The 20,551-nt window shown below is 38.5% G+C and overlaps 1 protein-coding gene across 1 annotated transcript in view; it reads right to left on the bottom strand.

Moving 5' to 3' along the window:
* Positions 1-20,551, bottom strand: part of GABRG3 (gamma-aminobutyric acid type A receptor subunit gamma3) — an 846,991-nt gene that overhangs the window by 20,648 nt on the left and 805,792 nt on the right. The window contains exon 7 of the mRNA XM_070774998.1: positions 2,274-2,426. Coding sequence (XP_070631099.1) covers positions 2,274-2,426 — 153 coding nt within the window. The remainder of the gene's footprint in view (positions 1-2,273; positions 2,427-20,551) is intronic.

The raw sequence follows: 20,551 nt of genomic DNA, 5'->3' as shown, positions 1-20,551 counted from the left end.
TCTGAATTTGTCATTGTCAGGTCATAACTTGAAGAATAGTTGCTAAATTTATGTTATGCCTTTGTCAGCTGATTTATCATGTATTTTATATAAGAATGCAAAACCAATATTGGGCAGAGGGGTCAGTTCAGTTCAGTTCACTCAGTAGTGTCCAACTCTTTACAGCCCCAAGGACGGCAGCACGCCAGGCTTCCCTGTCCATCACCAATTTCCAGAGCTTTCTCAAACTCATGCTCATTGAGTTGGTGATGCCATCCATCCATTTCATCCTCTGTCACCCCCTTCTCCTCCTGCCTTCAATCTTTCCCAGCATCAGGGTACTTTCCAATGAGTCACCTCTTTGCATCAGGTGGCCAAAGTAGGAGCTTCAGCTTCAGCATCAGTCCTTCTAATGAATATTCAGGACTGATTTACTTTAGGATTGACTGGTTTGATCTCCTTGCAGTCCAAGGGACTCTCAAGAGTGTTCTCCAACACCACAGTTCAAAAGCATAAATTTCTTGGAGCTCAACTTTCTTTTTGGTACAACTCTCACATCCATACATGACTTCTGGAAAAACCATAGCTTTGACTAGACGGACCTTTGTTGGCTAAGTAATGTCTCTGCTTTTTAATATGCTGTCTCAGTTGGTCATAGCTTTTCTTCCAAGGAACAAGTGTCTTTTAATTTCATGGCTGCAGTTACCATCTGTAGTGATTTTGGAGCCCAAGAAAAGAAAGTCTATCACTGTTTCCATTGTTTCCCCATCTATTTGCAATGAAGTGATGGAACCCAATGCCATGATCTTCTTTTTTTGAATGCTGCATTTAAAGCCAGCTTTTTCACTCTTCTCTTTCACTTTCATCAAGAGGCTCTTTAGTTCTTCTTTGCTTTCTGCCATGCTACTGCTAAGTTGCTTCAGTCGTGTCTGACCCTGTGCGACCCCATAGACGGCAGCCCACTAGTCTCCCCTGTCCCTGGGATTCTCCAGGCAAGAACACTGGAGTGGGTTGCCATTTCCTTCTCCAATGCATGAACGTGAAAAGTGAAAGTGAAGTAGCTCAGTCGTATCCAACTCTTCACAACCCCATGGACTGCAGCCTACCAGGCTCCTCCGTCCATGGGATTTTCCATGCAAAAGTACTGGAGTGGGGTGCCATTGCCTTCTCTGACATAAGGGTGGTGTTGTCTGCATATCTGAGGCTATTGACGTTTCTCCTGGCAATCTTGATTCCAGCTTGTGCTTCATCCAACCTGGCATTTCACATGATGTACTCTGCATAGAAGTTAAATAAGCAGGGTGACAATATACAGCCTTAACATACTCTTTTCCCAATTTGCAATCAGTCCATTGTTCCATGTCCGGTTCTAACTGTTTCTTCTTGACCTGCATACAGATTTCTCAGGAGGCAGGTAAGGTGGTCTGGTATTCTCATCTTTTCCACAGGACAGAGGATATTTCCACAGGACAGAGGATATTAAAGGCTAATTTACCTTGTTCAAAAAGTACTGTGCTGTTAAACAAACAAGAATTAAAAAACCAACAGAAGTGGTGCAATGTAATATACAAGATTTTGCAGTTTTTTTTTTTTTTTTTTATATTGAGGTAGCTTGATTTCCAAAAGAAATTGTGAGAGTGCTGGTGGAAAGAACTATGTATCATACATTATTAACAAATAAAAATATAGAAAGTTAGGCAAAATTCCCACCATAAAGAAAAACTGATATAAAACATGCACTACAATTCTAAAACCACTGAAATTTAATGTTTTATTAAGAGAACTTTGGGTACCAGAGAAAAATTTATGAAAAGACTTTGAGCATTAATGTGTAAATTGTAGCTGAAAAGAATAATCATTTTTTTGTTTGCTGGTAAATTTGCTCTAGCCAAGCAGTACTTCTTTTATTGAAAGACTGTTTTACTGATTTGGTCACCAATCCTCAAAGGTTCTATTTCCATACACTGTTCTATTTCCATTCACTGACATAATGAGACTTTTGAGTGTGGCAGGTTTCAGAACATGACTACATTTTTAATGACATCATCCGTAGAGCACAGTACAGAATGATGCAATTGATTTATTTTGAATACCTGACTTCAACTTAAGTGGTACACAGGGAATTCTATTGTCAGGAAGAAAAATCTAACTTGTCTACTTAAAAATAAATAAAATAATCAAGTAGCCCTCAAATTAGATCAGTTACATTTGAACTTTTTCATTGAAAGTATTTTTATGAATATAGTTCTATATTAAAATTACAAAAAATGGTAGGAGACTTTTTTGAAACTCACCTAATGCTGTTCTTGCTGGTGTAGCATCTTTTTTGATCCAGAATGATACCCAGGACAAAACCACAGTCAGTATACAAGGAATATATGTTTGAATAGTGAAGTATCCCATTCTTCTACTCAATTCAAAATATATAGTCATGACAACATAGTCACCTGTAATGAAGTATTGCCAAATTAACCAACTTTCTTGTGTTAAAATAATTCAAGGAAATAATTTATAACTTATTTTGTTAAATGAATGACTTGATAAAAGTATTCAAGTACAGCATTTATCAAATTGGAGAAAGAGTCAGAATTCTGGGGCTCTGAAACTTAATTTTTATTATATCCATGGCTGCATGAAGTATTTTACTGTAAAAGACACACAAAAAAATACACATTACTTGATATGTGTGATAGATGTGCACATTTATTCTATGCCATTATTCTACACCATTTATTCAGGCCATTACTCAATGAGCTATTATCACTTCTGTCTAGCTGTATGTTACATGTTTAAAACCAAGAATAAGAAAAAACTCATCCCTCAAGTAACTCTATTCTCAGTTTGCTTTTTCAATAGTAACAGACTTATACATAAACTTTTATATCTAAACTTCAGTAACAAATTTATATTTCGATTTTTGTAGTATGAATTTAAGCTTATCAATCACTTACTATAATGTTTTGCATAATATTTTTATATTTATTTTATCCTTTCATGATTACTCAGAAAACAAACAGAATAAATCATTTTATGGACACTACTTCCTCTTTACTAAAGCAAAGCCACACATAAACGAGTTAGGATTAATAGAGATGTTACTGGAAATCTCATAAGATTCCATGAGGGACTGGGAGAGTGTGCATGCCTAATACGTTGTTTATTTTATTCCAAAGTCGCCTCTACCCATGTCTTTTCTAGGTGATCTTTTGCAGAACTGTGTCTCTCTCCTTCCTCCCATTTGACCTCCATCCTTCAACCTACTGGATTCAACCTTCTGGCACCTGAAATTCACGATGACCAGAAATGAGCCTCTATCACACCAATACCTTCTCTTAGCTTAGGTCCTCCTTTCATTTATCCAAGGTGGGAATCTAGACAACCATTTCTGATTCATTTTCCCTTCTTCAACTTCTCTATTTCCCCCAATTCCTCTTCCTACCTGGCCCATGTACTATTTACCAAAGCCCCTGGCTTGTCTCATAACAACCTTCAGTACTCTGGATCATTCTGCGTCCTGTCACCAAAAGGATCTTTCCAGAACACAGCATCTTGTTTCTCCTGTACAACTGTCAAAACTTTATGGTGGAGAGAATAAGATGGAGCAGTAGGTGGACATGGAGTGCATCTCTCTCCATGGATACATCAGGAATACACCTTCAGACACAGAAGCGTGTGCAGAACACCAGCTGAGAGTGGGCAGGAGCTCCTGACCAGTGGAAAAGAATATATAGAACCACATAAAACTCGGTAGAATGAAAGAAGTAGGGAAAAAAAGAGAAGCATTAGTAGCACTGGACCTGCCTCTGGCAGGCGGGGGAACTGAGCAGGGGTTTGACCTCCACACTGGGGCAACTGTTTGGGACAGAGGAGAGATAGTTGAGGCTGAGAGTGAAGCAGCTGATCTGTGACAGTCTAAACGGAATAATAATCACACAGAAAATCCTTGCCACAGCCATACATACCCCAGTCAGGGACGTGGGTCCCTTAGAAGGCACAGCAGCTGGTGGCTGGAGTGCAGGGATTGTGGAGGAATCCAGGGTGAGGTCTGTGGTTGACGGTGGGGAGATGGCCCTAGGGGACATGCGGGAGGAGACTGTAGTAGGAAATGCCTGTGGAGGAAAGCCAGGCAGCCTTGGAGGCAAGGTGATACTGCTGTGTGTAGGGATGGGGCCATCACTTTAGCCTCTCTCTCCCACAGGCCAGCACCAGCAGCTGAACAACAGAGAGGCTGGCCCTTCAAGCACCTGGCAGTGCTGAGCAACAGAGAAGGACCCAAGTCAGGGGAGCCCTCTAAAGGCCTGAATGGGTGGGGCAATGGAGGAGGTCTCACCGAAGATCACCAGCTACCAGAGGCTGGAAAAAGACTCTGATAGGGCCATAGCTACTGTAGTTGAGGCAGTCTGTGTCCCTGCACACTTGGTGCCGCTGTGTCACCTTCATGCTCAGTCCTCCCTGGGGCAGAGCTGCCACAGACTAGAAAAAGCCCTAATAAAACCATGTCTCCTGTGACAAGAGACATTAGTGCTCCTGCATAGCCAGTGTTCCTGTGATCCAAGCAACTGCGCCACCTCCATGCATGATCCCTACTGGGAAAGAACTGCCAGAAGCTAGAAAGAGTCCTGTATCTATGCAAACGGGGTTACTTTGGTCACATCAAACTCTTTAAGACCCTGTGGACTGTGGTCTGCAGGCTTTTCTGCCCAGGAGATTCTCCTGGCAGGAATACTGGAGTAGGTTGCCATACCCTTCTAGAGCACGATACTTCCTGCTGCCAGCTCCCTTGAGTACTTGGTGCTGCCAGGGCCCCTGTGACCTAAGCAGCTGTACCACCTTCACAGCTGGCCCTCACTGGCGCAGAACCAAGTCCTCCAGGGCATCCTCATGAGCAAACCCGTCTGGATGACCCACATCCAGAGGTAGAGATAAAGCTACAGTTGAAACCCAGGGGCAGTGTGGCTAAGGAAGAATACCCAAAACCTTCCCACCCACTGTACAAACTAGATTAAATCCACACAATCAACTAGGAAGACTGTGTTTATGGAATATTTAAAAGGACAACGAGAGTTCTCACAAAAGAAAATGTACTAGTTCTGACACCTGTGGACATTGAAGGCAAGAACACACAGGAAGAGTACCAGATTAGAGTCTGAGCAGATCCCACAGCAGGTCCAGACACCAGCCCAGTGTTGAACGGTATCCTAGGGAGGTGAGGTGGACTGTGACTCCTGGTGAGGGAATGGATGCTGACAGCAGAGACTCAAGAGAACATTTCTTATCTTTTGACTTGTTCTGTAGTTGCTTCTGGATGTTCCCCCCATCCCCTTTCACTCTGTTGTTGTAGTTGATGTTTTTTACCAGCACTATTAAATCTATTTAAACTTTAGAGAATTTTTTAAAATATAAATTTATTTATTTTAATTGGAGGTTAATTACTTTACAATATTGTATTGGTTTTGCCATACATCAACATGAATCTACCACAGGTATACACGTGTTCCCCATCCTGAACACCCCTCCCTCCTCCCTCCCCGTACCATCCCTCTGGGTCGTCAATAGCCAGGACAAGGAAGAAACCCAGAGAATTTTTTAAAATTGCACTTTTTATTTCTGTTATATACTGCCTCTGTATTGGCCTTTTGCAGTTCTGTGGGGTTTTCCTTTTTTTTTTTTTTTTTTTTTACTTCTTGTTATCTCTTTTTAAAAAATTAAAAAATTTATTGTTATTTTTTTCTACATTTATTCCTTTGTTTGTTTTTCCTACTGTTCTTTTCCCATTGTAGTTAATCTTTACTGTATATAAATCCTCTTTATCTACTTCTGCTTAACTTTGCATTTATATTCTTTGTTTCTTTTTCTCACATATATGTCAGTTTATTTTGTTTTTGTTGTTTTATTCCCCAGTTGGCACCTTGCTTTAGTTCTGTTTTCCAGTTTGCACTTTAGTTAGTTTTAATCTTAATTGGTGGATATAATTTTTGATTTCCTTTGTTTGCAAGGTCAATCTATTATACTTTATCTTTTTTGGACTTTTGGTTTTGCTTCTGGGTGTACATATATGTGTGTATATTCCATTATTTTAGTCATTATTTACCTGATTTTGTAATTGCCATTTATCTGGGATGCACCTTTTGTTTCTCACTTTTGTTGTTTGTTTTAATACCATTTAATGCCATAACAAACCACCTGTGAATCTCTGTTCCTGGCCAGAGCCCAGGCCCTGAGACTTTGGAGTGGGTGCACTGACTCCAAGTCCCTAGATTACCAGAGAACTCCTAACCCTAGGGAATATCAAATATTGAGAACAGCAACAAAGGCAACCATTTGTGTGAAAGACCTGGCACCACCCAACTGCCAGTAGCACCCTGTGCAGGATGCCTCATTCAAACAAAAAATAAGACAAAAATACAAACCCAATCATCAGCAGACAGGATTACCACCTCACTCAGCCATGCCCATCAGAGGGGAAAAAACTCACCTCCTCCAACAGGAACACAAGCATAAGTCACAGCCTACCTGAAACTTACACAAACCACTGGACCAACCTAATGGGGGCAGAAACCAAAAGGAAGAAAGAATTCAACATCAAAGCCTGGGAAAAGGAGGCCTCAAACACAATAAGTTAAAAATAAATAAATAAATAATGAAAAGTAGAGAAATAATGTGCAAATGAAAGAACAATCTAGAAACATATAAGTCCAAATAAATAAAGAGGAAATAGGCAGACTACCTGAAAAAGAATTCAGAATAATGATAGTAAAGATGAGCCAAAACTTCAAAAAATAAAATGGAGAAAATGCAAGTATCAATTAACAAAGACCTATTGAAATAAAAGAATAAACATACAGAGACAAACAGCACAATTACTGAAATTAAAAATACTCTTGAAGGAATCACTAGTAGAATACCTGAGGCAGAAGAATGGAAAAGTAAGCTGGATGATAGAATGGTGGAAATAACTCCTGAAGAGCAGAGTAAAGTAAAAAGAATGAAGACTATCCTCAGTTAGTCTCAAAGAGGATAGTTTCAGAGACCTCTGGGACAATATTAAATGCATCAACAATCAAATTATAGGGGTCCCAGTAGAAGAAGAGAAAAAGAAAGGGTATGAGAAAATTTTTGAAGAGATTATAGTTGAAAATTTTCCCAAATTGGGAAAGGAAATAGTCAATCAAGTCCAAGGAGCATAAAGTATTCCATACAGGATAAACCCAAGGAGAAACACACCAAGACACATACTAATCAAAGCAACAAAGATTAAACACAAAGAAAGAATACTAAAAACAGCAAGAGAAAAACAAGTAACATATATAGGAAACCCCATACATTTAACAGCTAATCTGCTGGCAGAAACTCTTCAGGCCAGAAGGGAATGTCAGGATATATTTAAAGTACTGAATGGGAAAAAAATCTGTAACCAAGATTATTCTACCTGGTAAAAATCTCATTCAAAATTGATGGAGAAATCAAAAGCTTTACAGACAGGCAAAAGTTAAGAGAATTTAGTACCACAAAATCAGCTTTACAACAAATGTTAAAGGGACTTATATAGTCAGGAAATACAAGAGAAGAAAAAGATCTACAAAAATAAACCCCAAACAATTAAGAAAATGGCAATAGGAACATATATATCAATAATTACTTTAAATGTAAACGGATTAAATTCTCCATCCAAAAGAGACAAAATGGTTGAATGGATACAAAAACAAAACCCACATGTATACTGTCTATAAGAAACCCACTTCAGACCTAAAGACACATATAGACTGCAAATGAGAGGATGGAAAGATATATTCCACTCAAATGGAAATCAAAAGAATGCTGGAGTAGCAATCCTCATATCATAAAAAATAGATCTTAAAATAAAATAAAATATATTACAAGAGATAAGGAAGGATACTACATAATGATCAAGGGATCAATCCAAGAGGAAGACATAGGAATAGATGTTGTAAATATCTATGCACCCAACATAGGAGCACCTCAATACATAAGACAAACACTAACAGACAAAAAAGGAGAAATTGACAGTAACGCAATAATAGTAGGAGACTTTAACATCCCACTTACACCAATGGTCAGATTATCAAAAAGAAAATTAAAAAGGAAACACAATCTTAAATGACACATTAGAACAGATGGATCTTATTGATGTCTTCAGGGCATTCCATTCAAATGCAGAAGAATGCACTTTTTTTTCAAGTGCACATGGAACATTCTCCAGGACAGACCACATCTTGGGTCACAAATCAAACCTCAGTAAATTTAAGAAAATTGAAATCATATAAAGCATCTTTTATGACCACAAAACTAGATATCAATTACAAGCAAATAACTATAAAAAACACAGACACATAGAGATAAACAATATGTTTCTAAATAATGAGCAGGTTACTGAAGAAATCAAAAGGGAAATTTAAAAAAAGTCTTAGAAACAAATGACAATGAAAAAAAAAAAACAATTCAAAACCTGTGGGATGTAGCAAAAGCTGTTCTAAGAGGGAAGTTTATAGCAATACAATCTTACCTAAAGAAACAAGAAAATCATTGAATAGAAAATCTAACTTTACACTAAAACAACTGGAAAAGAAGAAGAAGAACAACAAAAACCCCAAAATCAGTAGAAGGAAAGATATCATAAGGATCGGAACAGAAATAAATGAAAATGAAATGAAGGAAACAATAGTAAAGATTAATAAAACTAAAAGCTGGTTCTTTGAGAAGATAAACAAAATTGACAAACCTTTAGCCAGACTCATCAAGAAAAAAGAGAGAGAAGAACCAAATCAAAAAAATTAGAAATGAAAAAAGGAGAGGTTACAACAGATAGTGCAGAAATATAAAGGATTATAAAAAACTATTATAAGCAACTATATGGAAATAAAATGGACAACCTGAAAGAAATGGGCAGATTCCTAGAAAAGTTCAATTTTCTAAGACTGAACCAGGAAGAAAGAAATTATGAACAACTCAATTACAAGCAGTGAAATTGAAACTGTGATCAAAATTCTCCCCAAAAACAAAAGCCCAGGGCCAGATGGCTTCACAAGTAAATTCTCTCAAACATTTAGAGAAAACCTAATGCCTATCCTTCTAAAACTCTTTCAAAAAATTGCAGAGGAAGGAACACTTCCAGACCCATTCTAAGAGGCCACGATCACCCTGATACCAAAACCAGGCAAAGACAACACAATAAATGGAAATTACAGGCCAATATCACTGATGAATATAGATGCAAAAATCCTCAACAAAATTCTAGCAAACAGGATTCAACAAACATTGAAAAGCTCGTACACCATGATCAAATTGGGTTTATTCCATGGATGCAAAGATTCTTCAATATATCCAAATCAATCAATGTGATACACCATATTAACAAATTGAAAGATTAAACCATATTGCAATCTCAGTAGATGCAGAAAAAGCCTTTGACAAAATTCAGCACATACTTATGATTAAAATTTAAAAGAAAAAAAAAGAGGGCCTAGAAGGAACCTACCTCAAAATAGTAAAGGCCATATATGATAAACCCACAGTTTATCCTGCTGGGGAACAAGACAAGGGTGTCCACTCTCACCACTATTATTCAATGTAGTTTTGGAAGTCCTAGCTACAGCAATCAGAGAAGAAAAAGAAATAAAAGGAATCCAGACCAGAAAAGAAGTAAAGTAGTCACTGTTTGCAGATGACACGATACTATACATAGAAAACCCTAAAGATACTATCAGAAGATTACTAGAACTCATCAGAGAATTTAGCAGTCACAGAATACAAACCAATACACAGAAATCATTTGCATTCCCATATACTAACAATGAAAAATCAGAAAGAGAAATTAAGGAATCAATCCCATTCACCATTGCAACTATAAGAATAAAATAGCTAGGGATAAACCTACATAAGGAGACAAAAGAATGGTATGTAAAAAATTATAAGACACTGATGAAAGAAATAGAAGATGACATAAACAGATGGAGAGATATTTCACGTTCCTATGCAAGAAGGATCAATATGTGAAAATGATTATAAAATGTGAAAATGACTATACTGCCAAATGCAATCTGCAGATTCAATGCAATTCCTATCAAATTACCAATGGTATTTTTCACAGAACTAGAACAAAAAATTTCTCAATTCATATAGAAACACAAAAGACCCTGAATAACCAAAGCAGTCTTGGGAAAGAAGAATGGAGCTTGAGGAATCAATCTTCCTGACTTCAGATTATACTACAAAACTACAGTCATCAAGACAGAATGGTACTGGCACAAAAACAGAAATATAGACCAATGGAACAAGATAAAAATCCCCAAAATAAACCCATGCATCTATGGGTACCTTATTTTTCACAGAGGAATCAAGAATATACAATGGGGCAAAGATAGCCTCTTCAATATGTGGTGCTGGTAAAACTGGACAGCTACATGCAAAAGAATGAAATTAGAACAGTTCCTAACACCATATATGAAGATAAACTCAGAATAGATTACAGACCTAAATGTAAGACCAAAAACTATAAAACTCTAGAGGAAAACATAGGTGGAACATTCTCTGAGATAAATCACAGCCAGGTCCTCTATGACCCACCTCCCAGAGAAATGGAAATAAAAATGAAAATAAACAAATGGAACCTAATTAAACTTAAAAGCTTTTGGACAATGAAGGAAACTATAAGCAAGATGAAGAGGCAGCCTTCAGAATGGGAGGAAATAATAGCAAATGAAACAACTGACAAAGAATTAATCTCCAAAATATAGAAGCAGCTCATGTAGCTCAATATCGGTAAAATAAACAACTCAATCAGTAAGTGGGCCAAAGAAACTAAACAGACACTTCTCCAAAGAAGACATACAGATGGCTAACAGACACATGAAAAGATGCTCAATATAGTTCATTATCAGAAAAATACAAACCAAATTACAGTGAGATATCACCCCACACCAAACAGAATGACCAACATCAAAAAGTCTACAAACAATAAATGCTGGAGAGGGTGTGGGAAAAGTGAACCCTCTTGGAGTGTTGGTTAGAGTGTAAAATGATACAGACACTATGGAGATTCCTTAAAAAACTAGGACTAAAACCACCATATGACCCAACAATCCTACTACTAGGCATATACCTGAGGAAATATAAATTGAAAAAGATACATGTCCCCCAATGTTCACTGCAGCACAATTTACAACAGCTAGAACATGGAAGCCACCTAGATGTCCATTGGCAGATGAATGGATAAAGAAGCTGTGGTACATATATACAATGAAATATTACTCAGCCACAAAAGGGATGCATTTGAGTCTACATTATAATGAGGTGAATGAATGGATAGCCTATTATACAGAGTGAAGTAAGTCAGAAAGAGAAAGATAAATATCATGTATTAACACATATATTTGGAAACTAGAAAGATTGTACCAATGCATTTATCTGCAGGGCAGCAATGGAGAAACAGACATAGAGAACAGACTTATGGACATGGGGGCAGGGGGAGGAAGGAGAGGGTAAATGTATGGAGAGAGTAACATAGAAACTTACATTACCATAAGTAAAATAGATAGCCAATGGAAATTTGCTGTATGACTCAGGGAACTCAAAAAGGGGCTTTATAACAACCTAGAGTGGTGAGATGGGAGGGGGTTGGGAGGGACGTTTAAGAAGGAGGGGACATATGTATACCTATGATTGATTTATGTTGATATTTGGTAGAAAACAACAAATTTCTGTTAAGCAATTATCCTTTGATTCAAAAAAAATAAATAAAGAAAATTTTAAAAAAGGGAAAAATACTTTATTATGGTCTTTCTGGGGCCCAGGGTAAGCTACCCCAAAATATGCCTCAATGGCATAGTGATTACTTTGAATTAAAGTTACTTAAGAAATGACCAATGCAAGAGATATCTACTCTGACCCTCCTATTTGTCTACAGAAGTAGGAAAACAATCTCTCATGTGAAAGGTGTACTCTCCACGTCTAGAGGTAGGTCATCCTTATTGCCAGGAAGCCTGTATAAACAAACCTTTTCCCTTCTTTAATTGATTTCTCACTAATTAAGCACTCAAAACCCAAGTTCTTTATCCTATTAATTCCTCACAGATGTATTGTTCTTTTTGGTCTAAAAAGTATAAAAGCTACATTTTGGGCACTTCCCATTTTTATGAGACCTCCTTGTGTATGAATCAAATTTTGTTTCTTTTTCTCTTGTTAATCTGCATAATGTCAATTTTATCATTAATATTAGTCCAGCCATAATAACTCAAGAGGGGTGGAGGGTGGGGGGAATTTCCCCCTCTCCAACAGTCTGCATCATTCTGAATGAAATGCCCCCTTGACCCTGTATTCTTTGCACTTCCCCAGGTCCTCAGATGTGCCAAGATCCTTCCCCAGTGGTTGCTACATATCTTCTTTTCTGCGTAGGATGTGCTTCCTTTCACCTGCATCCAAATAGTTCACACTCAACTTTGAAGCTCAGCTTAGAAATCATTTAGTCCAGGAAGCACTCTCTAATTGTTTCTAACAACTGTGACTAATTTATTTCTATAATTCTAATAAAATATTAGACTCAAAACCAATAAACTAGTTGAGTTTTAGAATATATGCCTTGTTTATCAATGTTACTTGATAAGCAATCAGCTGGTACTTGTTTAAAAAAAAAGATCTTCATGGTTGCAGAGTCAGACACGATCAAGCGATTGAACACCACATGTGCGGTTTCTCAGATAAGGCCAGGTCCATCCCTACTTATATTTGTCATTCGTTCTAGGACTGGTGACTGAAAAAGAAATGTTTCTTCTATGAAAAAAGTCCCAAAGTCCCATTTTTACTTAAAATATTCACAAGCAGACTATATGAAGCCCATGTAAAATTATGCCTTTCAACAAATTAGAATATTTTTTGCAAAATATGGTGTTCTGTTGTAGCAATACTCAGGATGGCCAATAGAAACATCAATTTGGAGATTATTTCCCAAGAAACATTAAACATTTTTAGCAAATTAGTATTTCAGTACAAAGGAAGGAGAATGATTACCCTGAAGCAATAAAAAACACAAACATATTTTTCTAAGTAATATGAAGGTCAAGTTATATCATTTCCTGGGGAAATATTATTATTTATGTGTGACATTTAAAGGTCTATTAATATTTACATAAAATTTCAATAAAAACTGAGCAGAAAATAGAAAAGCAAAACATAATAAAACACCCTACCAGTTATGAACACAATCTCAGTGGAATATTCCACATGTTGAATAATTTCTTCAACCACCATTGTAATTTCTTCAGTGAGGAAAACAGGGGGACAACTCCAGAGCAGATTCATTTTAACAAATTCATCTAACTTGCACCAACCTGAGGTGAACAGATTCCGCATAGCCTGTGTTCAGAATACCCCTTTGCCTAACTCATGAGTCTGCCTGAACGTCCCACTGTTAGATGTGAAAGTGAGAAGGGGTGTCAGGGCCACATTCTGGGGCTTGGTTCTATAACTCAGTTGGCTCTTGGTGAGGTTCTGGGACACAACCTAAAAAGTGGTTCCAGAGAACCCCTGGTTCTCTGTTTCCAGCTTCCACGGGGAACAAATATCTGGAGAAGCAGTAGCAGGAGGAATTGTGGGTTCCAGCTTCACTGTCTCAGACAGGAAGACCAATACAAAGCCAATGTGCCAATCACCCCAAATTGGAAGGAACAGGGCATAGGGCTCTCATTTTCAGAAATACCATGTTTCTGTACATAATTTATTTGTCTAGGCTTAAGTTAAAACATATCTTCATAGGAGGCAAACCATTTCCTTATTTCTGAAAACATGTGCCTATTAAGTTTCTCAGGGATTCCCAGGTAGCTCACTGGTAATGAATTCACCTGCCAATGTAAGAGACACAGGAGACATGGGTTCAATCCCTAGGTTGGGAAGATCCCCTGGAGGAGAAAATGGCAACCCACTCCAGTATTCTCACCTGGACAATCCCATGGGCAGAGGAGCATACTGGGGTAAGTCTATACGGTTTCAAAGAGTCGGACACGACTGAGTGAACACCACACGTGCAGTTTCTCAGATAAGGCCAGGTGCATTCCTAGTTATATTTGTCATTAGTTCTAGGACTGGTGACTGAAAAAGAAATGTTTATTCTATGTGCTTCCCCTCTGCAAGTGTTCACATACCTGCACACATGCATGTTATGAACACACAGACACATACTCAGGGACCTGGCAAGCTCCAACTTGAGTATGAAGTCTCCTCTCCAAGTACATGCTTTTTTAGAGGTCTTAATTCCTTCTCTGAGGTGTTTTAGCTGTTTACTCTGATAATTGTGCAGCCTTCCTAATACAATTCATGAACTAAATTGCAGAGATTTTGTTTTATTGTGATTCAGTTCAGTTCAGTCGCTCATTCAGGTCTGACTCTTTGCGACCCCATGAATTGCAGCACACCAGGCCTCCCTGTCCATCAGCAACTCCCGGAGTTCACTCAGGCTCATGTCCATCGAGTCGGTGATGCCATCCAGCCATCTCGTCCTCTGTCATCCCCTTTTCCTCTTGCCCCCAATCCCTCCCAGCATCAGAGTCTTTTCCAATGAGTCAACTCTTCAGACGAGGTGGCCAAAGTACTGGAGTTTCAGCTTTAGTTCTTTCTAAATCAGACACTTGAGTTTCCAATTAACTTTTATGACAGATAACAGGGTTCAGTGATTCTAGAATCCTTAAAGGTCATCAGAGTCTGCCATGAAATGCGCCTGATGCCCATTTCCCAGGGGAAGATAGAATGGAAAAAGTTGGAGAGGGAGTGAGAAATTTCTCTGATTTATCAAGATAGACAAGTCATCTTGGGTCAGTGGAACTGTAAGAAGAATTTACCTTTTTTGCTAATTGCTCATTTTTGTGACTTTTTTTCTGAGCCAAGGTAAGGAAAAGTTATACTGAAGACTTTTTCGGAGAGCAGGTGAATTGTTACTTTTTAGGACAAGAGCATAGAACAGCCTGTTGATACTACTTATACAATAAAAATTTGTTAAGCTAGTACTGTGTTCCATGAGATATAAAGATTAGCAACATACAGAATGTTCCCTGAAGATTAAACACTAGCTATATCTTACATAATTTTCACTGTTCCCAGAGAATACTATTATAAATCATTATTTACTCAATGTCATGGATATCTTCATTTCTTTATTTCTCCTCAAGACACCAAAAACATACCTGGCAGACATACCCTAAAATGACTTCCAATTAGTCACACATTTGTATGACTCTCTCCTCTTGAGAACCTGGGCAGAACATGTGATTTGGTTTTAGCATGGATTTTGTAGATCTGTTAATTTCAGGTTTGATCCAAAGAAAGATTATTGTGGGTGGGCCTGACTTAATCAGAAGAAAATCCTTAAAAGAACTGAGTCTTTCATGATGAAAAAATCTTCTAGTCTTGAAGAAGTGAGCTGCCATCAGCTCTACAGTTACAAACAATGAATTCTTCCAACAGCCTAATGAGTTTAGAAGTAAATTTTTCCCCAATCAAGATTGCAGATGAAAATTAAGCTCAGGCTCAATCACAGCCTTATGAGAGTCTAGACAAAGGACTGAGATAAGCCACACCCATATTCCTTGCAGAAACTGTTGAATTATGTTGATTTTGTCTTAAGCCACAAAATTGCTGGTAATATGTTACAAAGAAATGGAAAAATAAAGGAGAATAACATCAGCACAGTGGCCAAACCAAAGGTCCCTTAAACATGTTGCTTCCTACAGTTCAGTTCAGTTCAGTTCATTTCAGTCACTCAGTCATGTCTGACTCTTTGCAATCCCATGGACTGCAGCATGCCAGGCCTCCCTGTCCATCACCAACTTCCAGAGTTTACCCAAACTCATGTCCATTGAGTCAGTGATGCCATCCAACCATCTCATCCTCTGTTGTCCCTTCTCCTCCTGCCCTCAATCTTTTCCAGCATCAGTGTCTTTTCAAATGAGTCAGCTCTTTTCATGAGGTGGCCAAAGTATTGGAGTTTCAGCCTCAACATCAGTCCTTCCAGTGAACAACCAGGACTGATCTCCTCTAGAATGGACTGGTTGGATCTCCTTGCAGTCCAAGGGACTCTCAAGAGTCTTCTCCAACACCATAGTTCAAAAGTATCAATTCTTCAGTGCTCAGCTTTCTTCACAGTCCAACTCACACATCCATACACAACCACTGGAAAAACCATAGCCTTGACTAGACGGACCTTTTTTGGCAAAGTAATGTCTCTGCTTTTTAATACAGTGTCTAGGTTGGTCATAACTTTCCTTCCAAGGAGTAAGCATCTTTTAATTTCATGGCTGCAGTCACCGTCTGCAGTGATTTGGGACCCCCCCAAAATAAAGTCAGCCACTGTTTCCACTGTTTCCCCATCTATTTCCCATGAAGTGATGGGACCGGATGCCATGATCTTCGTTTTCTGAATGTTGAGCTCTAAGCTGTAAGCTCAACTTTTTCACTCTTCTCTTTCACTTTCATCAAATGGCTCTTTAGTTCTTCTTCACTTTCTGCCATAAGGTTGGTGTCATCTGCATATCTGAGGTTATTGATCTTTCTCCTGGCAATCCTGATTCCAGCTTGTGCTTCATTTAGCCCAGAGTTTCTCATGATGTACCCTGCATAGAAGTTAAATAAGCAGAGTGACAATATATAGTCTTGGTGTACTCCTTTTCCTATTGGGAACCAGTCTGTTGTTCCATGTCCAGTTCTAACTGTTGCTTCCTGACCTGCATAGATTTCTCAAGATGCAGGTCAGGTGGTCTGGTATTCCCATCTCTTGCATTTATCCATGGATAAAAGTGCCTTTGTGGGAGATGTGGGATTCAGCTAGGAGACTGTGAAAAAATGATGCTGTTGAAGAATAAAGAGAGACCCACTGAGAAAACAGATTTATACCCAGATGACTGACTCATTGCAGTCACAGCTACAGACCTAGAAACAACTCTGATTGTATTAGAATTCAGCTACAGTCCTGTTTGATTTTGGTTCTGTCAGCAACACCATATGCCTAGGGACCTATGAGGAGTCACACCCACTGTGTGTTGGCTATTAGGTATACAGAACCCAGCGGTAGGCCATGAAGTGGCCCATGAATCAGCTCCTGCCCTTCTTAGCTGTGGTCAGGGAGCTTCTGAAAACACTGATTTAAACAATCACCTACAGATGAGATAGACTTTGTGGGAATCCAGGAGTCTAGTGAAAAAGTTTCACTATTAGAGCAAATAAATCAAGATTAGACTTTACCCACATCACCTCTTCCCCCAAGGCAGTACAGCTCTGAGCCAAGAGATTTTCCTCACCTGTGATTTCTCCCATAGAAGAAACTGAAAGCACAAAAGTGAATGCCTGCTTTCCCTGGTGTGAGAGATTCTGCTAATGACACCCACTTTTCTCTTCCCTCACCCAGAGCACTGAATCCTGAGTGGCAACCTGAGGGGTGGTGAGCACTTAGAGCTTGTAATGGACCTTAACAAAGGATAAAGATTCTATCAAGTGCTCCAGGGATTCAATCAGAAGGTGTGCCCACAAGTTACTGAGGGCGCCTCACCTGTGGATTTCCCCAAATGGCCTATAGGCACTTCTAGGACTCTACATGTGATATCCCCCCTGCAACCTGCAGCTAGCTCCCTGTGTATGCTCCCAACAGTGGCAAGAGCAAGCTTTAGTAGATGGATAGTGGGTGCACTGCAGAAAGCTGGCTCAAATCCAGGCCTGAGATAAACCACAAACATTCTTTTTTTCAAATTCATTTTTCAAACAATTTTAATCAGTATTTTCTGGCCTTCTCCTGTTTTTTATTTTTTAATTGAAGTATGTTTTATGCACAGTATTATATGTTACAGGTAACAATTTAATGGCTCACAATTTTTAAAGATTTTTTAAATGTTATAAATATTCCATTTATAGATATTGGCTAAATACTCTGTACCGTACAATAAATATATCCGTATACCTAATAGTTTGTAACTCTTACCTCCTACTTTTAATTGCTCCTCCCAGCTTCCCTCTCCCTATTGGTAACCAGTAGTTTGTTCTCTGGATCTAGGAGTCTGCTTCTTTTCTGTTATATTCACTAGTTCATGTAGTTTTTAGATTCCACATATAAGTGATACAATATTTTTCCACATATAAGTGATACATTATTTTTATTTCTCTGTCTGATTCATTTCAATTAGCATTATTCCCTCCAAGCCCATCCATGTTGCAGCTAGTGGCAAATTTTCATCCTTTTTAATTGCTGAGTAGTATACCATTCTGTGCATGTGTCTCTGTGTGTGTGTATGTTTGTGTGTGTGTGTATATAAAAGAGGTGAGGCATGGATACTTCTTTATCAATGCATCTTTTGATGGACACCTAGGTTGCATACATATCTTGGCAACTGTAAATAATGCTGCTATGAACACTGGGATGCATGTATATTTCAAATTAGTGTGTTCAGGGTTTTTGGGGTGGAATTGACTGGGTCCTATGGTAGTTCCAGTTTTAAATTTTTTGAGAAAACTCCATACCATTTTCCACACTGGTTGTACCAATTTACATTCTCCAAAACAGCATACAGTGTTCCCTTTTCTTTACATCCTTGCCAACATTTGTTCTTTGTGTTCTTTTTGATAATGGCCTTTCTGACAGGTGTGAGGTGATATCTCTCACTGTGGTTTTGATTTACATTTCCCTGATGACTAGGGATGCTGAGCATGTTTTTTAGTTCAGTTCAGTTCAGTTGATCAGGCGTGTCTGACTCTTTGTGACCCCGTGGACTGCAGCATGCAAGGCCTTCCTGTCTATCACCAACTCCCAGAGTTTACCCAAACTCATGCCCATTGAGTTGCTGATGCCATCCAGTCACCTCATTCTCTGTCATCCCCTTCTCCTCCTGACTTCAGTCTTTCCCAGTATCAGGGTCTTTTCAAGTGAGTCAGTTTTTGCATCAGGTAGCCAAAGTATTGGAGTTTCAGCTTAAAAATCATTCCTTCCAATGAATATTCAGGACTGATTTGCTTTAGGATGGACTGGTTGAATTTCCTTGCAGTCTAAGGGACTCTTAAGAGTCTTTTCCAACACCATAGTTCATCAGTGGAATATTACTCAGCCATTAAAAGTAAGGCATTTGAGTCAGTTCTGATGAGATGGATGAACCTAAAACCTATTATACAGAGTGAAGTGAGTCAGAAAGAGAAAAATAAATACCATATTCTGACACATATATACAGAATCTGGAAGAATGGTACTGAAGAACTTATTTACAGGGCAGCAATGGAGAAAACAGACATAGAGAATAGACTTATGGACATAGGGAGAGGGGAAGAGAGGGTGAGATGTATGGAAAGAGTAACATGGAAACTTACATTACCATGTGTAAAACAGATAGCCAATGGGAATTTGCTGTATGGCTCAGGAAACTCAAACAGGGCCTCTGTATCAACCTAGAGGGGTGGGATGGGGAGGGAGATGGGAGGGAGGTTCAAAAAGGCGGGGATATTTGTATACCTATGGGTGATTCATGTGAGGTTTGGCAGAAAACAACAAAATTCTGTAAAGCAATTATCCCTTCAATAAAAAAATAAGTAATTGAAAAAAAGAAGAAGAAGAAGATGAAGAAAAAACCGTGTGGAAACACAAAAGACCCTGAATAGCCAAAACAATCTTGAGAAAGAACAGACCTAATGGAATACATTTTCCTGACTTCAGGCTATTATAAGCATCTAGAGTAATGAAAATTGCATGGTACTGTCACAAAAATAGACATATAGATCAAATGTTAAATTTTAAAATGAAAAGTAAGAGATTTCTGTCTGTGTTTATATGGATGTGTGTATATCTAGGTATGTATGTGAAAAACATCATATATTTCTATCTCTAAATGGCATGAACAAAATTAATAAATATGTTCTATTTAATTTGCCTAAATAAATTAAGAACTTATATAAATTCTCTGAAATATAAAAAACTAACCCAAATAAATTTCAGGTTCATGAGATCTAGAAAAAATGCACTATTAAATTATTATTTGGGAAATTGGTTTTAGATGGAGGGGTAGAAGTATCTGTGTTCATCTCCTACTGTGAGGACAGAAAAAGAGCAACTAGCTATTGAAGAATCATTAACAGGAAGACACTAGAACCACCAAAACAGATACCCCATATCCAAAGGAGAAGCCACAACCAGATAGTAGGAGGGGTGTAATAATTATAAAATCAAATCCCATACTCTCCGAGTGGGTGACCACAAAAGTGGAGAACACTAATACCAAATAAGTCCTCTCCTTGTTGTGAAGGTTCTTAGCCCCACGTCAGGTTCCCCAGCTTGGAAATCCAGCATAGGGACTGGGAATCCCCAGGGAATCTGACTTTGCAGGCCAGCGGGATTTGATTGCAGGACTTCAAAATGACTGGGAGAAACAGAGACTCTATTCTTGGATGACACAAAAAAATCTTACTTGTACCAAGAACCAAAGGAAGGAGCAGTGACCCCACAGGAGACTGAACCAGATCTAACTGCTAGTGTTGGATGGTCTCCTGGGGAGGCATGGGTCATCAGTGGCCTGTCTCAGGGAAGGGGGCTTTGGCAGCAGCA

This window comes from Bos indicus, chromosome 21 (genome assembly GCF_029378745.1).
Source record: "Bos indicus isolate NIAB-ARS_2022 breed Sahiwal x Tharparkar chromosome 21, NIAB-ARS_B.indTharparkar_mat_pri_1.0, whole genome shotgun sequence".
In the NCBI taxonomy this organism is placed as follows: domain Eukaryota; kingdom Metazoa; phylum Chordata; class Mammalia; order Artiodactyla; family Bovidae; genus Bos; species Bos indicus.
This window is presented reverse-complemented; position numbering and strand designations above follow the sequence as displayed.